General features: G+C 37.6%; 1 protein-coding gene across 1 annotated transcript in view; it reads right to left on the minus strand.

The window, feature by feature from the left end:
* The window catches only part of WRAP73 (WD repeat containing, antisense to TP73), a 40867-nt gene that overhangs the window by 3519 nt on the left and 14975 nt on the right, over positions 1 to 22373 (minus strand). The window contains exons 5-10 of the mRNA XM_072608639.1: positions 15130 to 15202; positions 8886 to 8989; positions 4257 to 4343; positions 3535 to 3669; positions 3366 to 3443; positions 1502 to 1607 (exon numbers count right to left, since the gene is read on the minus strand). Coding sequence (XP_072464740.1) covers positions 1502 to 1607; positions 3366 to 3443; positions 3535 to 3669; positions 4257 to 4343; positions 8886 to 8989; positions 15130 to 15202 — 583 coding nt within the window. The remainder of the gene's footprint in view (positions 1 to 1501; positions 1608 to 3365; positions 3444 to 3534; positions 3670 to 4256; positions 4344 to 8885; positions 8990 to 15129; positions 15203 to 22373) is intronic.

Below are 22373 nucleotides of genomic sequence, written 5' to 3' on the forward strand. Positions count from 1 at the left end.
GGAAGAGCTGACACTTGAACCTCACTTTTATATGAAATGGTCAGAAGAAGGGAGCACACACATACATCTCACATACACACAGTTGGGTAGAAAGTTTCATTTTACTCTACAAGGAAACGAGAAAGGGGAGACTGAGGCTATGAGGAAAAGGCAAATTAGGGGAAGCATTAGTCTTAACCAGAACAAACTTTGGGTTAGGGAAAAAGAAAGGGGTGGAGCAAATTACGTAAAAACTAGAACAGTGGTGCTAAGCACACTCATTTCTGACCTGACGCTGATCTATGCAATGGACCAACCACAGTTCCAGGTGATGAAATCAGTGCAGATGTGTGTGCATTTGGATGTGGCAAAAACATTTTGGATACGTGGGGCTTTATTTTACTTTATTATAAATGCTGGTTACAAAGGTACAAAGGGGATATAGAGCAGTTGGAGGGAGAAAAGGTGGATTTTCATTAATTAAACAACATAAAAGTGCAGGCTAAATGCAGCTATGATTAAGGAGGGAAAAAATTAACTGGAAAAAAATCTTTGCAGCAAGTTTATCTGATAAAGGATTCATTTTCAAGATACAGAAAGAACTGATTCCAATTTAAGAATGTCATTTTCCAATTGATTGACAGTCAAAGGATATGAACAGGCAGTTTTCAAAGGAAGAAATCCAACCCCATCATTAGCCATATGAAAAAGTGTTCCAAATCAACTAATAATTAGAAAAATTCAAGTTCCAACTCGAACTTTCTTCCATCAGATTGATAAAGTTGACAAAAAAGAAAAATGACAAATGGAGGGGCTGCCAGGGGAGGAAAAAGGACACATAAATGAAGTTCTGGTAGAGCTATGAATTTGCCCAGCCACTCCGGAAAGTGATTTGGAACAATGTCTTCAAATTTTCTAACCTGTGAATGTCTTTTAACAAAGGTTATTATTTTCTAGGTCCCAAGAGATTAAAATAAAATGAAGTCATAAATGTATGAGTATATTACAGCAGCTTTTTTCTGATGACAAAGAACTGGAAACTAAGAAGGTACTTCCCAACTGCAAAAGAGCTGAATGAATCATGTTAAACGAATATAAGAATGTCACTGTGTGAAAAATGAGGAAAGGGATAGTTTCAGAGATACTAAGAAGACCTGTAGAAGTGGCACAGGGTAAAGGAGCAGAACCTGGAGAATGATTTATGTAACAACAACACTGCAGAGTGTTAGTCAACCATGAAATAATGAATTCTGATCAATGCATTGGCAAACCATGACTGCCGAGGCCCGATGACAAAGCAGGCTCTAATCTGGCAGAGAGGAGACAGATTCATGGTGCAGACAGACACACATGTTTTTACATAGCCAATGTGGGAATTTGTTTTGCTTAAGTCTGCATATTTCTTACAAGACTTTTTTGGTGGGAGGAAGAGATAAAGGAAAAAAATAAATGCCTGTTAACTGACAAAAAAAAGAATCAATGTAAAAAAAAAAAAGGGAACATTCCTCCCTTTGCTTCTTACATTTACTCTCTGTGTTGAAAAGAGAACTGGCTGCTGCTTTGGTTGGTGGGAATGGAAGATTCTCCATTTCTAAATTCTGAGACTTCTCTGTTTCCTTATATACAACCTGAAAGAACAAACACCAAAATTTATGACAAAGACAATGAAACTTGAGATAATTATGTGAAAGCCTTGTAAAGTGTAAAGCATACAACTGGTAGGAAAAATTATTACTGTTGATAGAAAATTGAAGAAGTGAATCTTAATAGTATAAAAACAGTTCAAATAATGGAAGAATTCTCTCTTATGGAAGAAGCTTTTTAGATTTCTAGTTGGATATTTCAACAGTGTCAGGAATGGGGCAAATCATTATAGTAAGTACAATAATGTATTTTTTTCCTAAGTTTTACCACTTTTAAAAACTGGGTACTATATAGTTCGTAAGTCTTAAAATAGCCTAAAAAAAATAAGGTCAAGAATCAAAGAAAAACGAATTCTAAGCCAACAAATAAGACCTAACCCTCAGGATGAAAGACTATAAATGAGGAAGACACAGTTGCCTCCAAGACAGATGTGAGGTACCAAGAGCAATGAAGCTCAATGTTATCAATGACTTTTGTGTAAAATATCAAGATATAATCTGGGGAATTTATATATACTTGGAAGAGGGGCGTGTTGTACTCTGTGTTCCTCAATGGAGTGATAATACACGCAGGCCAGAAGGTTATCTAGTACCTTCCAAACAGGTCTTCGTTCAACTCATTTGAAACGCCAAAGATTTCAAAGAAACCAAAAGATTCTAAGGATTGGGAGAAGAGGGTTAGGGAGCCAAACACTAGGATAAGCCTGTCTATGTTCCTTCTCATAACCTGTCCCTAAACTAATCCAAGCATTTTGTCTCAGATGTTGCCAATAATCTAATTCCTGCTTGATCTGCTTGAAGAATAACTGATAAAGTTGTGTATTTATTCTACCCTATCATCATCTTTTGAAGAAAGGAATTTAACCCTTGCCAAAGACAGGGAACGGGCTAGCTAATCAAAACCCCAAAGTTGTACAAATTCAGGGTTCTATTAAAACTAAAATTATAGGGGCAGCTAGGTGGCATAGTGGATAGAGCACCAGGCCTGGAGCCAGGAGGATCTGAGTTCAAATCTGACCTCACTTACTAGCTGTGTGACCCTGGGTAAGTCACTTAACCCTGATTACCTCCAAAAAATCAAAAGATAAAAAAAATCTAAAATTTTAAATGAAACATTTACATGGAACATCATTCAGAGGTCAGCATTGTTGCTGCCACACTAGTGGTCAGAGAATAGCTGCAGCTTCCTCTTTTCCTAATGTGCCTTCAATGGTGAGAAATTGGTCTTGGGTTAAGAACTGGAGGGGACAGAGATTCGATCCAAGTCCAACAGGTCTGAAACTTGCAATTTGACAGATAAAACCAATTCACATACCCTGATGTGATTCAGCCCATCCCTGTCTTTACCAAATTATGTGGTAAACCAACAAACACTAAAAATAAAAATGATCCACACGGTGCAAGCAGTAATTGTGTTACCTTCCACAGTTCTATGTGTAACAGGGAAGGAATTCCATGTTTTTAAAAGCTATGCCAGTAGAGCACAAGTTCTGGTAGATTTTACCAAGCCTACCAAGAGGGAAATATACTCAAAGGCCTCTGTGTCTGTCACCTGTGGCCCAGCAGATACGGAAAGGCTTTCATCTTTTAAAAGCGTATTCAGTAGGTGATAAGTTTCTCCAATCATGGCTACTTATATTTAAAAAAAAAAAAATGGCAGGATTTCTATCTTCATTGGTGGAGACTAAAATCAATAAAATCAAAGACCACTGCAATTTTCAATAGCATAAACCCCAGACTTACTATCTTGGGGTTATTAATGGTTGCAGTATGTCCAAACTCTGTAATCATCTTCCAAGTTACATGGTTAAGAATCCGCACCTGTTTAAAGAAACAAAGTCAGAGTTGCTATCATGCTTTGAACAAATGCACATGATCAGTTCTCAAAGTGTCACATGCACATGTTCCCTACCTTTTCATCGTAGCTTCCAATGGCCAAAAACTGGCTGCTAGGGCTCCAGGCTATAGCCTTGATACCTAGTGACCATTCATACGCACAGTATGTTGACAACAACCGGCCATCCAAGGAATACAGCAGAATTTTATACTGTAAATAAGACAAATAGATTCTTAAATTAAGAAGCTTTAAGAATTTTAGAACCTTTCAAACAAGCCATTTCAGACTACTTCACGTAATGTCATAAAGCTGTAATACTAACAGCTGAGATTTACATGGCACTTTATACTACTCCTTACAAAGACTTTCACTTGAGTCTCATAACAGCTCTGAGAGGAAGGTCCTGCTGTTATTAATATCCTTATTGTACAGATGAGAAAGCTGAGGCTCAGAACCTCAGTGATTCATGCATGGTCACAGTTAGCGAATGTCAGGGACAGAGATTCTATCCAAGTCCAACAGTCACATTCCCTATGTCAGTAATTAACAAGTAGAGCATGTCAGACATTTATTTTCTTTTCAGTGTGACAGAGAAGAAAAAGTGTACTTATTATCCACTTTGGCACTATTCTAAGGCTTCATTTTGATATGACGGTGACATGACAACTATGCCAGAGACACACCCTGGCAGTTCCTGCCAAGCCAAGTCTCCTATAGGCCTGGGGAAGGGCTGCATAAAAGCAACAAGTTAAACAGCTACCAGTAAGACCCCCTAAAATTAAGTATTTTCTTCATACCTCCAAACAACTGTCCCAAGCTGCCAACACACATCCATTTGGAGCCCACTCAATCCCAGCAAGATCTTGGGTATCTGTGTCAAAATGCTTCAAAAGAGAAGAACATGAAAGACCATGGGGGGAGGGGAAGAAGCAGAAAAAACATTTTAAAAGATTTTAGACCCCAAATGATATATAATATGAACATTCATTCTAACTTGCATAGGAAAACAGATCATGGGCACGTAGATTTAGCGCTATAGGGGACCTTGGAGGTCACTGACTTCAAGCCCCTCATTTGAGAAGCTTGGGATCCACAGGTTAAATGACTTGCTAAGGGTCACAGAGCCAAGAATTATCTGAGGCAGGATCTGAAGCCTTGGAGTCCAGAGTTCTAGCCACTTGTCACACTGCTAATTTTTTCCTACTGTCCTCAATATAGCTTCCAGGAATAAATAACTCTTCCCTACGCTTGAAAAACCACTTTACTGATGCCTACTGCTCTTATAGTAATTTCTTGATATGTGCTCAACGCTCTTGTAACTGATACTGCCCCCGGGGTCACCCAATTCTTTGCCAGTTTCATTATGCTTTCCAAAACAGCCAAGAATTCTTCCTAGTTCCATTCTTGTGGCCATTTCTCTGTCTAGTGTCCTGGTGGTTTTGCTCGCTTCCTTCAGGACTGGTTCATCTCCATGTTACCACATCTCTGTCTGTTCTTCATATGCACCTCCTGTCTGCTAAGATTTCCCACCCCATTCCTCCAGAGGCAGTCGGGGTGGAGTGCGCAGAGCTGGGCAGGGAGCCCCAAGTTCTCAAGTTCCCTCCTGACACACAAAGGCTCTATTATTCAGAAGCTCTCTACATAGGCCCATAGACCTAGGCCCTAACCTGACATTCACATACCTCCCACTGTTCCCAGGTTTCTGCAAAAAGTCCTGCGAGGAACATTTTGGTACCCATTGAACACTTATTTCTGTTGTTGGCCTTCTTGAGATATATGACCAGTGGTGGTATAATAGTGTCAAAGTACATCTCAACAATTGAGTCCCTTTCCTTCCCTAATTCCAAATTGTTTTATAGAGCTTTTGGAAAATAAATAGCTCCAGAAATGCAAATTAAAACAACTTTGAAGTTTGTTTGTCTCACACCTATCAGACTGGCTAAAATGACATAAGGGGAAAATGACAAATGTTGGAGGAGATATGGAAAAATTGGGATGAATTTACTGTTGGTAGGGGCAGTCAGATGGTGCAGTGGATAGAGCACCAGCTCTGGAGCCAGAAGGACCTGAGTTCAAATCCAGCCTCAGATACATGTTACTTACTAGCTGTGTGACCTTAGTCAAGTCACTTAACCCCAACTGCCTTGCCCCCCAAAAAATATTGTTGATAGAATTGCTCTGATCCAACCATTTTTGAGAACAATTTGGAATTATGTCCAAAGAGTCTAAAATTGTGTATACCCTCTGACCTAGCAATACTACCGTAAGGTGATCAAGGTAAAAAGGAAAAGAACCTACGTATTCTAAAATACTTATAGCAGCTCTTTTTGTGGTGGCAAAGAAGTGGAAATTGAAGTGGATGTCCATCAACAGGGAATGGCTGAATAAGGTAGTATACAACAAGTAGGTTGATTTTAGAAAAACACAGAAAAATTTGCATGGAATGATACAGGATGAAACAAGTAGAACCAAGAGAACATTGTATATAGTAAAAGCAATACTGTCTGAAGTGTTATGTGAATGACTTAAGCTACTCTGAGTGAGAGTTAAAGGACCTATGAAGGAAGATACCATCTACCTCCAGAGAAAGAACTGATATATGTAAGTGTGTATTGTGTGGTTTCACACATATATGTGACAGACTTTGGCCTTCTCTATTTCAGGGTTGGGAGGAAAAGGGGGAGACAGCTTGAAACTCAAAATGTAACAGCGGCAAAAGCCCCAAACAAAAACAAGTAGCTCCAATAATACTGTCTTCCCCGTAGCCTCTCCAACAGTCAGTTTCCATTTTTTTGGTCACCTTTGTCAACTCTGTGAAGTTAAACCTTAGAGATGTTTTAATTCTCCTATAGTTATCAATTTGGATCACGTATTCACATGGTCATGGATAGTTTGCAATTCTGTATCTGACCTCCTCTAAAAGGGAACGGCTCATGGTCTTATACATATATATTGCCCTCTCTGTCTTGGATAGCAGATTTTTCTCGGTGATGCTGGACACATTGCTTTATCCATTTTCTTGTTTCCTAATTCTGGTAGCACAAAGAAAGGCTTTTTAACTTTATATAATCCAAATTATTTCTCATATCTTTTATACTTACCTCTAGGCTTTGTTTGGTTAAGAATTCTCTCCCACACTAGCCATGAAAGGTACTTCCTTCTGATGGTCTCTATTTTTTAATGATATGACCTTTTATAATAGGTTGCCCATCTATTAGGTGACTATTGCGTGATTATGTGAAATGCTCCAGAAGTTCTTGTCCAACAGGGAGTTCTTCCCCCAATACTTTACACTCTTGATTTAACACTTTATCAAACACTGAGCAACAGTTGCTTCTGGTTATTGCATATCTAGTCTACTTCACTGATCTATGTTGCCAATTTAATTACTAAATTAAATCAGTGATTACTGTTTTATTATATAGTTTGAGGTCTGGTATTCAATGCTCTCAATTTTTTTTCATTATTTACTCCAAATGATTTTATTCCCATTTTGTCTACTCCTATAAAGTATCACTGTGATAATCTGTTATAGCACTAGCCCTATAATTTAATTTAGATAGTAACGTCATTTTTACGTTAGCACAACCCAACCATGAATTGAATCTTTCATTAAGTCTTCTTTTTATTTCAGGAAGACAGTCTGTAGTTATCTTATGTAAGTGCTATGTACATCTTAAAAGACTAACTCTGAGATTTTTTACACATTTCAAAAGCTATTTTGAATGGAATTTCTTATTTTCTCCTGGTTCTTTATTATATTGTAAAAAAAAAATGCTGATGATTTTTAAGATTTTGTATCCTGCAAATTTAATGAAGCTATTAATCATCTCAATTAGCTTCTTGGATGATTCTCTGGAATTTTCTAGGTAAACTATGGTGCTGTCTATAAACAGGGACAATTTTGTTTTCCTTCCTTTGATGTTAAAACCTTTAATTTCATTCTTCTGTTTTATTGATACAGCTAAAATATTTTAGATAAAGCTAAAATCATAGTGGGGGAAAAGAAACACCCTTGCTCGACCCTTTTGTACTAGAAAGGCTTCCAGGGTTTCTTTAGAGCAAAGAATATTAGCTCTTGGCTTTAGAAATATTCTTTTGGTGATTTTAAAAAAGGGATCTTTCTATGCCTTTGATTTTTAGAGTTTTAATATAAATGAGAACTGCATGTTTTCTTTTTAAATAACACTTTATTTTTCCTAATTATATGTAAAAACAATTTCTAGCATTCATATTCTAAATTCTGAGTTCCAAATTCTCTTTCTCTCCCTTCCCTCCTCTCTCCCTGAAATGGTAATTTTTTTCTTCTGGTATTTCTCTTTCTTTTTTTATTATTTTTTTCCACTTAGTAGCATATTATTTTTCCAATTACATATAAAGATAGTTTTTAACATTCATTTTTTTAAGATTTTGAGTTCCAAACTTTTTTCCCTCCCCTCTTTCCTCTCCAAGACAGCAAGCAAACTGAAATAGGTTACATGTCCAATGATGTTAAACATATTTCCACATCAGCCATGTTGGGAGAGAAGAATCACAACAAAAGGAAAAAACCATGAGAAAGGAAAAAAGTCAAAAAAGTGAAAAGAGTCTGTTTCTCTCTGCGTCCAGATGCCACATTTCTTTCTCTGGATGTGGATAGCATTTTCCACCATGAGTCTTCTGTATTGCTGAGAAGAGCTAAGTCTATCACAGCTGACCAGTGCACAATACAGTGTTCTCCTGGTTCTGCTCACTTCATTCAGCATCAAGAACTGTATTTTTTTCAAAGGCTTTTTCCCCATATAGTTAAATAATCATGTGGATTTTGTTGTTCATATAATTATGTATGCTAGTCATTTTCCCAATGTTAAATCATCTTTGAAATCCTGGTATAAATTCAGTTTGGTCATAGTGAATTATTTTCTGGCTATACTATTCTAATTTCCTTGATAGAGTTTTATTTAATGTCTTCAATGTCAGTATTCATTACCAAAATTGTTCTTTATTTTTCCTCTGATTCACCTCTGCTTGCTTTGGGTATCAGTACTATATTTGTCTCAAAATTAATGCTTAACTGTTGAAGATCACAACGTTAGCAAAGAGTTAATACTAAGTCTGATCCTATGTTTAATTTGCTGTAGTAAACTATCTATCTACAGGCTTAAGCACAAACTGTAAGCGAGCAGCAGTGCTATTAATAACTTATATACTAATTAGAAAAAGTAGAATCATTCTATACTGAAAATTCACTACCTCTTCTACTGGACTAACACACACTTTATAATCAAGCAGAATTTACCAATATGTAGCAAGGCGATAGTCTGAGTTAAAAAATAGTCCCTAACTTCTAGCAATGTAAAATAACCATATCTAGCATAAATCCATCCTAGTGGCGTAAGAAATATACCTCCAAAAAGTATTTTTAGTAGTAACCAGAAATGTCTCACCCTCAAGAGCTGCCAATCACTACACACAAAGAGGCTAATATAATCTTTGCAGTCCCGCCTTTCTGCCAATGCCATGTAGCGGCCATCCTTTGTAAAGCTTATTCCTATCAGAAAGATTAAAATTTAGTGAATTTAGGAGGAAGAGACATAAAATCAGAAGAAAAATTTTCTGCAAAGAAGGAAAGGAAGAAAATAGGGCAAAGGAAGGTAAAGTAACAAACAAAAATTTCTTTAGATAGGTTAACATACAGTACTTTTTAACCACACCTGTGATTTCATTTGTATAGGCTATACCTGGTGAAGAATTTCCTCTACCGATCCAGATCAGCGCCTTCTCTGAAGTGACCCACAGTCACTGAGAAGCACAGTGACCTCCTCAGGGCGGCACAGCCAGAAAATGCGAAGGTGAATCTGAAAGTCAGGCCTTCCTGACTTGGAGGTTCACTCTCTGTCTACAACATACTGTCCTTCTGACCATACATCGATTTCCAAATGTCAAAGAATTATAGTAATATAGAATAAATCATATACCACATAGTTTTAGTATTAAACGTAATCTTTATTAAACGACTCAAAAATACTTCAGTATCTTCTTGTACTTCATCAATTATTACTACACTACTGATGTTCAGAAAAAGTCAGAAATACTGATAGAATATCATCTAAAATAACTTACTGTACGTCATTTCCATTTTGGAATCAACTTAAGGAAACTTAAGCTAGTATGTTGGACAAAATTATACCATCTCCTTCTCTCTCATCTTAAAAAGTCTAAGGCTTCTTGCGTTAGAAATCATCAAAATCATTTCCATTTTTAAATATTTAATTAAATTAAACAAACATCTATTAAGTACCTACTTCATAATCTGCCAGGCGTTTTGCTGAGGATGTAAAAATAAAAGCAAAAACAAAAATGAGATCACTCCTGCCCTCAGGGAACTTATGTTCTACTGAGAAGAAATAGCATGCACACAAATCTAGAAAATATATAATCAAAATCATTTCCAAGAGGTAGGATCTTGCAACCGGAGGACAGAGACAGATGAAGATCTTAAAGTCATTTGCATAGAGATGACAGTTGAACCCATGGGGATTTGTGAAAACTTCATGTGAGACATTATAGGGAGGGCAGAGAGGCTGAAGACAGAGCAGAGTGGACTGAGCTATGATAAGGGAGGACAGGGACCAATTCAACAAAGCCTAGGAGGACTTGTAGGAACTGATGGAGAGTGAGGTGATGAGAACCAGGAGAACAGCAACTGCAGCACTGGAGAGGAAAACACATGTGAACAATGCAGTGCCCAGTCATGACTCCAGAAGACTGAGGAAGGATCATGTTTCCCACAAGAGATGTAGGAAACATCAATTTTTGGATACAGTCATTGTATGGCTTTGTTTTGCTTCACTATACTTACTGGTTACAAGATGGACAGTTTCTGCTAGGGTTAACATACAAGCTGAGGTTTGAAGGAAGCTAAGGATTCTCCAAGGTGGAAATGAGGACAAAGTACATTCTAAAGAGAGTATACAGCCTATGGTAAAGACACAGGTAGAATGGTGTGGATAACACTAAACACTAAACAGAACAATGGAGCTAGAACATGGAAAGTATGAGGTCTGGAATCCTTTAACCCAGCAGTACTACTCCTAGGCATATTCCCCAAAGAGGTCAAAGACCCAGAGAAAAGATTCCTCTGGACAAAAAATATTTGAAGCAGCACTTTTTGTGATGGTAATGAACTTGAATAGTGAGCATATAAGCATCAAGTGGGAATGCCCGAAAAACTCCAGTACATCAATTGAGTGGGTATTATTACATCATAACAAATACTGAAGAAGAGGGACTCAAAAAACCTGGGAAGACTTGTACGAACTGATAAAAAGGAAAATGAACAGAACCAGCAGAATAACGTATGTGGTGGCTACAACACCATAAAGGAAAACAATCTTGGAAAGACTTGAGCACTTTGATTAATGCAGTGGTAGATCAGGACGGCAGAAGATTGATAACGAGATATGCTTTCCACTTCTTGGTAAAGAGAGGGGATGGTACAGAGGTACATAATGACATAGACTTTCAGACATAGCCTCTACCTTGATTTGTTTGCTTGACCACTTATTACTTACAAGTCCAGAGAAGACAGAAATACCCTTAGTGAGTAATGAGAATGATACAAAAAAAAAAAAAAGAAATAAAAAGGATTAATAAAATATTCTTAAGGATACACCAAAGAGCATAAAAGGTTTGGAGAAGGTTATGGACAAGCAGGGTAATTCTGTTATTATCATTTTAAATTTAGTATCTGCTATAAAAACAGCAATGTAAGAAAAGTTCAGCTTCATATAAAATACTCCTCTTTTGTTCTTTGTTTACCAAATTGCTGATTTTAAAAATTAACAGTAATTAACAAACGTGAACATTTAAGCTCATAATAAAAAAGAACATTAAAAAATTTTTTAAAAAAAGGAATGAAAGGAGTCAAACCATGGAAGGCTTTAAAAACCAAATAGGGTAATCTGTATTTTGTCCTCGAGGGAGGAAATAATCACTAGAACTTTTGTAAAAACAAACAAACAAACAAACTGCATTTAATAAGCATGAACATTTCCATATAGAAGGAATGGAAAGTTAACATTGTATATGAAACTGTGAGTCTATCACATACAGTTTTTTTATATTATACCCTAAACAATGACCCAAGACAATACCAAAGGAATCATGACGAAGCATACTATCCACCTCCAGAGAAAGCACTGAAATTGACTGAATATAGACTGAAACATGCTATTTTTTACTTTTTTTCTTTTATTCAAGTCTGCTTGTATAAAGTGACTAGTATGGAAATATTTTATATAATTTTTAAGTACATATTAAATTGAACACAACAGTATCAATACTACCTCACTTGCATGTCATATGCCAAACCTCTTACTGCTGACTGCTGTGTATTTTTTTTTTTGCATCACCATCACTAATCCCCCTTACTGCCTTCCATAATACCCCCTCCCCAAAAAACTCCTTCCTCTTGTGCCAATAAGTAGAGAGAAGCAAAACAAAGCCATACAATGACTGCGTCCAAAAAAATGGCATCTTATTGCATTTCTAGTGGGAAACATGATCCATCCTCAGTCTTCTGGGGTCAAAACTGGGCACTGCATTGATCACATGTGTTTTCCTCTCCAATGCTGCAGTTGCTGTTCTGGTTCTTGTCACCTCACCCTACATCAGTTCCTACAAGTCCTCTCAGCCTTTGCTAAATTGGTCTCTCTCCTCCCTTACCATAGTTTGGCTCACTTTGCGCTCTGTCCTCAGTCTCTTTATAATGTCTCACATGAAGATTTCTTAAGTACCCATGGGTTCAACTGTCATCTCCATGCAAATGACTCTCAGATCTTTATATCCAGCCCTAGTTTTTACCCTGAGCTCCCCTGTGGCATTATCAACTGCCTATGGGAATTTCAAAAGCAGACATCCCATTGGCAGCATCCCAAACTCAACATAGCCTAAACAGCACTTATTATCTTTGCCCCCAAACAATCCCAAACTACTCTCTTACTGTTGAGGGCACCACCGTCTTCCCAGTTACCAGATTTCAACCATTATCCTCGATTCCTTTCTCCCTCACTTCACACATTCACTCAGTTGCCGAACCTTGTCATTTCTATGGCCTCTTCTCTCCACTCACTCAGCCACCAAGGAGCTCAGACTTTCATCACCTCTCACCTGGACTACTCCATAGTCTCCTTGCCACCAGTCCTCTCCCCCATTCCAAAACATCGTTCACAAGCCACTGTGATGCCATCAAGTGTAGGTGTGACCATGTTGTTCAATTACGCAAACATCTCCAGCGGCTCCCTATGACCTCCTACGATCAAACATAAACTTTCACAACGTGGCCCCATCCTATCTTTCTGTTCTTCTTACACAATATTCACCACTCCATAAGTTCTGTGGACCAGCTATGCTGGACGACTTGCTGTTCCTCGAACTAGATGTATCATCCCCTCTCTCCATGCCTTTGCACCATCTCTCCCACCTGCCTGGAGTGCTTTCCCTCCTCACCTCCACTATTCTCTGGCTTCCTTAAGGAATTACCTCAAACATCACCTAGATGCAAATGCCCTTCCTATAAGGTTACTTTACACCTACTCTGCATGTATTTTGTATACACCTATTTAAGTATACATTATCTCCTTCATTAGGATGCAAGCTCCTTCAAGGCAGGGACTATTTTAGCTTTCCCTTGGTAACTCCAATGTTTGGCACAGTGCTGGGCTCATGTTAAGCAGTTAATAAATGCTTATCCATTCACTGATTGCATTATATTTATCATCCATAATTTGTTCAGTCATTCTCCAAATGATGGACACCCATTTCTTTCCAGTTTTTTGCTACAACAAAAAATGCTGCTATCAATATTTTTGTAGTTCTTTCCCTCTTTACTATCTTTGGATCATATGTCAGTAATGTTTATCACTGGGTCAAAGGGTATGTATAGTGATTTTTAAGGTTAAAGTTCCAAATTGCTTTCCAGGACAGTTGGATCAAGTCATAATTTCACCAATGGGGCACTGATGTGCCTATCCTCCCACAACCTTAGGTAACAACTGTCATTCTCCATTTCTGTCATCTGATGAATATGCTGAGTCATTTTATTTTGCAATTCTCTTATTATTAGTAATTTATGGCATTTTTTCATATGGTTGTTTCCACTGAGACATGGTCAGATGTGTGATTTAGGAATATTAATTTGGAAGCTAAGTACAAGATGGCCTTCAGAGGGAAGTGACTAGCTGCAGGGAGACCTATTAGAAGGCTATTGTAATAGTCCAGGTAGGAGGAGATGAGGGCTTGAACTAGGATGGTGGCTACAGGAGTGAAGAAAAGACAGGGAGCAAGAGATATTGTGGCAGTAGAACTGACAAGATTTGGTAAATGGTTAGTTGTGAGGGGTCTATGAGAGGGAAGTGTAAAGAGAACTCCAAGGTTGTAAACCTGGATTTCGAGATGGATAGCACTGCCCTCAGTAGAAGTAAAGGAAAGTTGTGCAGGGGTGTGGTAAAGGGAGATGAAAATGAGTTCTGCTTTGGACATGATGAATTTAAGATGTTCATGGGACATCCTAGTGGAAATATTTCATATGCAGTCTGCTGATGAGGGGCTGAAATTCCAGAGAAAGAAGGGAGCTAAATATATAGGTCAGGAAGTATCTGGATAAACAACTTGCTTTTGAGAGGGGACATTACACTCAGATAATATGCCTAACAGTATAATAATGATAAAGGATCTTAATAATAACCTTTTTATTTAAATACACACAACTTTCCAATCTCTTGTGGAAACATATAAGTAATTATTTTTGACTACTAAAAGAAAAACAATGAATAACATAGATAATTTAGTATGTTATTCTGTTCAGTTCCTCAGAAAACTATTACTGCATTTTGCTGATTCAAGAGTGGTACACCTAGCTCATTTTTAGAGTTTAGACTAAATGAAGTTGGTGGTGTAGTATACATTTACGCAAGTAAACTAGTGAATAACAAATTCCCATAGCCCTTTCCTCCTAAGGACTCAAAGGACTCCTGTCAAGTACAGTGGCCAGCTCAATTACCCTCCCAAATATCTGCTGTCAGTCCTCCTGGGCCTCAGTCTCATCTAGTGACTGATGGCCAGCCCCCAAACATGCTGGATCATGCCAGCTAGTCACCCAATCAGGCTTTCTACCTCTTGCTCTGTGCACAGTAACTAAATCAATTGCTTTGGGAAAGGGCATGACCCTTGCCACCCTGTGGATCAACTCATCATTCCAGTGACTTTCCAGACACAAACTCCCTTTACTGGCAACCACTCTCCTATGCGTATAGTTGTGTTCTTTTTCTCTATTAGAATATGACTTTCTTCTGGATATTCCTATATCTCTAGTGCTTGGCACAGTCCCTGAAACGTGGAAGGTTTTCATTTATTTCACTCATAGGGAGATGATAACACAATTTCCCTTTTACAAACAGACAAACAAACAAAGCTTAACAATTTCCCTGAGATTATAGAAAGAGTCAATAGAAGGATCTGAATGAAGATCTGCTCAAGTTCTATGTATGTTCCAGCTAAGTGTCCTTTGACTGATGAACAGCCATCAGGTTGAAGGTTGATTAGCACAGGCTTGATCAGTATATACAACCTCAATTCTTTTTTGTTGCCCTATTAAAAATACCCTGCTGGAAAGAGTTCTGATATACTCACCCTGCTGACAGGCTTTAGGATACTTGATATAAGATACAGATTTTGTACACAGGGACCAGACTGTTATCCGTAGCTGTGAGAGAGAAGAGGGGAAGAAAAAGAGGCAATGTGTGTTAGCTTTTCAAATTTTAAAAGAATGTTCAATTCACATGCCCAAATAAGATCGTCCAAACTGAGAAAGTTTAGAAAATTTTAATATTTCTTTATTATTGGGGATGAAAACAGAAAGAGTGTTAGCTACCATAAATATTTTCTCCCTGCTTAATGTAGGATGTATACTCTTATACATCCAGATGGCTCTGGAGGAGAAATGAGGCTGGTAACCTTGTACAGCACTCCCTCATTCAAATCAAAGTCAGATGCAAGTCATGTCATCATCTTGATGTCATGGTCCTCTTTGAGAAGGAAGGACAAACACAACAACAATAACTCTTATGTAATCATACTTAGATAAGGAGTACGATTTTTCAAAATTTACATAAGTATTTATGTGTGTACATACATATATGTATGTATACATATATATGTATACACACACATATTTTTACACATATACTCCATGTACCCACTCATATAGTCCCTGTTCTTAAAAGTAAAACAATGTTCAAACTAATCTTGGTTATAATTTTACAATACAATTTCATAAAGTACTACAAAGTATTATAAAGTAACTATATTTTTACATAAGCTAGTTGTTTCAAACTACCTAATCCATTAATTTCTGTGTCTTGAAACAGTGTATAGGTTTTTGTCCAGAAAAGCAAGTTACAGAAAAATCACTCTCCCTCCACCAATCATATAAATTTACTATTATCTGTAAACAGTTTATCTGATTTATAAGACTGCTTTCCTTCCAAATATCAAATATCAAGATTTTGAACTACTGCCTACAGTAATGACCAACAGAGAGCCAATGGCTAAGAAAGAAGGGAATAACTGCTTGAGCTTGAGTGTACTGTTTCTCTTACTGAATCCAAAACCATTTTTTGGATTATAAATTTTATCATGTTCTTAACACCTCTTCTTCCCTTAGCACATATAACTGAGAATTGACTATGTAGGATAAAATAAGACCATACACTCAACAGCTCATTAAGTAGCTCTGACATATAGAATCCTGGACCAAGTATTTTGGGAAGATGCTAAAGAAACATATGTGATCCTTATAGGCAATGTAGTTTTGCACAAAGAACAACAGGCAGGCCCTGACAGAGACATGCCGTGCCTAGTGTCTAAACAGTACAAAACAGGCATTAACTAAACCTGGAAGAGTAATATGGAGACAGGAAAGAACCCATCCAAAAGCTGCTATTTAGATGGTCAGTTCCAGCCCACTAACACAATAGTGGATAAGCAGCTTTTCCCACTGCACCCCACAATCTCATTAAAGCTTATCATCATACAGAGCATTCTAAAACTCCAACACAACCCAGGCAGAGAAGCATCACTTTTAGTCTGATTTTGTTTTTATTCATGAAAGGAATTCATCCTTGATAAGAATTTTCAAAATTCTCACAAGTGTTTGGAAATGCTTTTAACACCACATTTCTAGTACCGTTTTTAATAACATAAAAACAGAGCCATCTCAGAGCGCAATCTCAGGTTGGAAGAGCACCCAGCAGAGTTTCAAACAACAAGTAGTCCAGAAAGCAGAAACATCATTTAAAATAGTAAATCTAAATACATCTGTACTGTAACTAAACAAAGTCCCAGAAAGAATATATTCGGAATGACCACTTCCCATCGGCTCAAAGTGACTTCTAGAAATGTTGTAGGAATCTGGAAGAAAGTGTAAAATGTCAGTGGGATAGAAATAGGGGAGAAATTATTATTGCATATCTGAGTTTAGCAAATACCACATCAACAATTGGAACCAGAGGACCACTGGCATACTGAAAACCAAATATGATCTCAAAGAGCTCAGAACCAATAGGTGCTCTTGCCATTTTCTGAGTCTGGGATTTAAAAAGAAACAGGTAAATTAACTTTCGCCACTTCTTCCCTATCTTGTGGCTAAGGAAGAGGATGCCTGACTTACAAATAATTCATGGGGTGTTTAGAATATTTCTGGAAACACTTATCCACAGGCACAGAATGCAGAAATCAGAAAGGGGACCAAGTCAGCTGCAAACAGGCATCTCTGCAGGGTTCCAAGGTCACAGACAGAACTATGTGAGCAGGAGATGACCATCTGCCCTATTATTCAATTAAAAACAAATACTTGATGCTCCATAGCAACAGCAGGAACAAAAGACATGTGTATTCATTAAGGTGTCCTGTGAACTTTAGTACTCCTGTGTGAAGGAAATAGAGACTTCCACTGTGAAACTTTCCACATTTTAGTCAACAGTTGGCAATAAAATAAGAAATGATGATCCATATGATAGCTGAGAAAGTGACAAGTAAATAAAGGGATACAAAGAGAGAGCCTTAGAATAAAACTTGGGGAAGGCACTAGAAAACTCCTACTATCCTTTACAATGATTTAGCTCCACACACTGGAGAACAAAAGTAGTCAGTAGACTCCACAACAGACTATTTCAGGAACAACAACAAAACACACACAAACTCATGCAACTACTTTTGGTGTGCCCCCATCAAGCCTCACACACACACATATAAACTGAAGAGTTGTCCAATGTCCATGACGTATTTGTGGTGACAGTATCTATATTTGAAGAAACAAAACACTTTTCCCTAGCCTCTGCTTGAAATACTCATTTTATGGTCATCCTTTACTTAGATCTTCTGGGAGCTAATACTTTCAATGGCTCGATTTAACTGGTAAACTTAGTACTCCTCACCATCTCTGACTTCAGGGAAACTATAGGAAATATCAGAGAATTCTATCGCCAGAAAACAAAAGCATGAAATCCTGGGAAACTGAATTTGAAGTTCTAGGATTTTAAGGTATTTTCTAGTTCTGTTTTCACAAACCTGCCTGTCCAGTTCATCTACAGAAACTCCAAATATACCAAATGAAATCTCTTTGAAAGAAAATATATACTCATACACACACTGAAAAAATAATTCCACAAAATCAACATACAAAAACAGGGAGGAGGGGCAGAGCCAAGATGGCGGAGTAACAGCACACACTTTCTAGAGGGCTGCCCCAAACCCAGCCAAATACCTGTAAATAATGGCTCTAAACAAATTCTGGAGCTGCAGAACCCACAGAATGATGAAGTGAAGCAACACATCGTGGGGGAATCGAGTCACTGACAGCATACCCCCCAGCCCAAGCAGCTCAAAGACAGAGTTCAAAAATCAAGTAAATGGCTGGGGAAATGAGCAAAAAAAGAGTCATACTACAGAATCTTACTTTGGTGACAAGGAAGACCAAAACATGCAAACAGAAGACAACAAAGTCAAAGCTCCTCCAAGAAAAATATGAATTGGTCTCAGGCCATGGAAGAGCTCAAAAAGGATTTTGAAAATCAAGTAAGAGAAGTAGAGCAAAAACTGGGAAGAGAAATGAGAGACATGCAAGAAAATTATGAAAAATGAGTCAATGGCTTGCTAAAGGAGACCCAAAAAAATGCTGAAGAAAATAACACTGTAAAAAATAGACTAACCCAAATGACTAGAGATCCCAAAAGCCAATGAAGAGAAAAATGCCCTAAAAAGCACAATTGGCCAGCTGGAAAAGGAGATCCAAAAGCTCACTGAAGAAAATAATTCCTTAAAGATTAGAATGGAGCAGATGGAAGCTAATAACTTTATGCAAATCAAGAAATTATAAAACAAAACCAAAGAAATGAAAAAATAGCAGACAATGTGAAATATCTCATTGGAAAAACAACTGACCTGGAAAATAGATCCAGGAGAAACAATTTAAAATTTATGGGACTACCTGAAAGCCACGATCAAAGAAAGAACCTAGACATCATCTTTCATTAAATTATCAAGGAAAACTGCCCTGATATTCTAGAACCAGAGGGTAAAATAAACATTGAAAGAAACCACCGATCACCTCCTGAAAGAGATCCAAAAAGAAAAACTCCTAGGAATAGGAGTAGCCAAATTCCAGAGTCCTCAGGTCAAGGAGAAAATATTGCAAGCAGCCAGAAACAATCTGAGTATCGTGGAATACAATCAGGATAACACAAGATCTAGCAGTTTCTACATTAAGGGATCAAAGGGTTTGGAATATGATATTCCAGAAGTCAAAGGAGCTAGGATTAAAACCAAGAATCACCTACCCAGCAAAACTGAGTATAATACTTCAGGGGAAAAAATGGTCTTTCAATGATATAGAGGACTTTCTTTCAAGCACTCTTGATGAAAAGACCAGAGCTGAATAGAAAATGTGATTTTCAAACACAAAATAGGGCAAAGGAAAGCTGGATGAAAAGAAATCTCCGGAGGCCGAAATGCACATTTTGGAGACACTGGAGATAATGTACTGTCAGCAACTAAGGGACAAGTGATGGGTGCAATGTCATGAACTGGAGCGAGATCGAGATCAGGGGCAGGCAAAGAGAAGAGGACAAGAAGCAATCCAGCCCAAAGGGAGTGATGAGCGTATTGACACTGACAGAGGTCCTGGATCTGCAGAGGAGTTCAAGTCCATCAGTGAAAAGTTTGCTGCAACCACAGTATGCGAGAGTTTTTTCTGGTAGACTTGGAATTTTGTAATAACGCAAGAACTTCTTAAAAAAAAATAATAAAATCCCAATGGTGGTTCTCTAAGGCAAAATGCCTTCCACACTCAGAGAAAGAAATATGGAAGTCATTCGCAGAATGTAGCAGATCATGTTTGTGTGTGTGTATGTTTTTGTGTATCATGTTTTGATTTGTTATATGATTTCTTCCATTTATTTTAGTCCGACTACATAGCATGACTATAGTGAAAATGTACTCAATAGGAAAGTATATGTAGAACCTATACAGAACTGTATGCAGTCGTGGGGAGAGAGGGGGGTAGTGGGGGGTAGGTGTGGGGGGGATAAAATCTCAATTGTATGGCAGTGATTGTTAAACATTAAAAAACAATTTTAAAAAAAGAGGGAAGTTTGCTGCTTCTGCTGGTTGGGAAGGTGGTAAATCACTAAAAAAAAAAAACCAGAAGATAAAAAGCAGCTGGAAAATTTCTTTGGCACACCAACCAGTTATGCAGAGTGTTATCTAGTCATGATAGCTGACACGGCTGTGGACAGCGAGGAGGAGGTGGGTTACAGCAAAATGGAGCAGGATAACAAGAAGGGACCATCGGGTGGATGGGACTTTGACAGACAGGAAGACTACAGCAAGTATACGAACAACAAAGAGGCTCTGCCTAACACTACAGTATGGTATCAAGATGTCAGAAGCTTGGAAAACCAGATGCTTCAAAGAAACAGGATAAGGTAGAGCCTGAATAACAGTAGAAAAAGATCAGTGCAATCATGGAGAAAAAAAACAGAGACTAAAGGACGGAGGTCAAAAGATCGAAGTATCAATCTAGCACTCCGACTGCTGGAAGAATACGATCTGGACGTCTTTGACCTTTCCTCCTCTCTCCTTGCACTTGCCCTAAAATGGCTGCAGTGTTCATGCCTACATATTATAAAATTGCATTGTTTTGACTATTAAGATGCACAATAACAAAAAAACAGATTGACATTGCAAGTTTTTTTTTAAATTTTATTTCCATTCAAATAAAGATGTTTTACTTCTTATCATCAAGGGCTTTCATCACTTCTGCTTAAGAGCAGAAACTGAGAGCTCAGAGGGACCTCAGAGACCATTTAAATTATTATTATTATATGTGGACTGAGCAGGGCAGAGATCCGAGCGACTCTCACTTCCTTATCCACTAAGAGCTATTCTCTCATTGTAGCTCAAGGTAGCATTAGCCTTTGGGGCTGCCTCTTACACTGCCCACGACAGTCTGAAATCCACTAAAACCCCCAAATCGTTTAGGATAAACCACTATTTAGCCACACATTTCTCACTATTAAATTTCATTTTATTAAATTAATTCATATATTCCAGCCTGTCAAGATTCGGGATCCTGTCACCCAATATTAGTTATTTTATTCCTAGTTCTATCAGCTGCAAATCTGAACAGCAAACTACCTATGCCTTTTCTTACATCACCCTTAAAAATGTATTTACCCATTTACATACAGTACAGGGCCCAGAACAGATCCCCAGAGACTTCCTTCAAAATTAACACTGAACTATTAATAACTACTTTCAGTTCAGCAAGTCTACCAGTTCCAAATCCACCTAAATGTTCTACTACAAATCTTTCTCATATTTTCTCCCACAAGAATAGCATGAGAGATCTTCTCTGAAATCTGACGAACTTTGGTCTACAGTACTCTCTTGCTCTATTAGGATGATAACCTGACCAATAAAGTAAACAGTAGTCTGGCATGACCTGTTCTTTTAAAAAAAGTGAACTAGAAAATCATTAAAAATGAATATTTTTACATACAAAGAAGGTTAAAAAGACTATATGAAACTATGAACCTAAAACACATAGTTTGGCCTTTTAAAATACATATTAAAGTTAACATGGTAGAAATAAACTGTACCATTTGCCTTTATCTCCTTCTGAATTTTCTTCTGCCCCCTCTGTGTATTGTTTAAAAAATATTTCATAAATGTTCTTTTCTTTTTTCATTTTTTTTGAATCCTTATCATGAGTCTCTTCTTCCTCTTCCCCTCCTCAGGACAAAAGTCCTGACTTCTCACAAGTATAATCTTTTTTTGCCAAAGCTCATTAGAATCACCACTTCTTTCTCTTATTTTTACTTCCCTATAAGTAACATTAAAGAAGAAATCATATGGCTCATGGTTTTGGAAAGAGAAGGGTCCTCAGAAGCCAACTAGTATAACCCCTTCCTTTCACAGACGAAGAACTGCACCTTGCCCAAAGTCAAACAGGTTGTAACTCTTAAATCCAAATACTTCTTTGAAATTCCCAAGCTATCCATCCATCTAGCTAGCTACATACACATATACATACACACACACAATATTAAACATATATTTTGAACAAACAAATAAGCACAGAAGTATTTCTCCTGAGCTAGTATTATCCATTAGTTTGAGAAATAAGACTACCTAGAGTAAGGAGTTGAGAAAAGAGAAAAAGGGCTGTTGATCAAGAGGACAGAAGGACAAACCTGGGCACTTCTCCAGTTCCCTCTGAGTCTGTCAGCCACATTACATTCTAGAAAGATCTAGACTTCGGTCAGCATTAGTATCCCCCCTCCCAACAAAAGACCACAACCTACTCTCATTTAGAA

This window comes from Notamacropus eugenii, chromosome 5 (genome assembly GCF_028372415.1).
Source record: "Notamacropus eugenii isolate mMacEug1 chromosome 5, mMacEug1.pri_v2, whole genome shotgun sequence".
NCBI lineage: Eukaryota > Metazoa > Chordata > Mammalia > Diprotodontia > Macropodidae > Notamacropus > Notamacropus eugenii.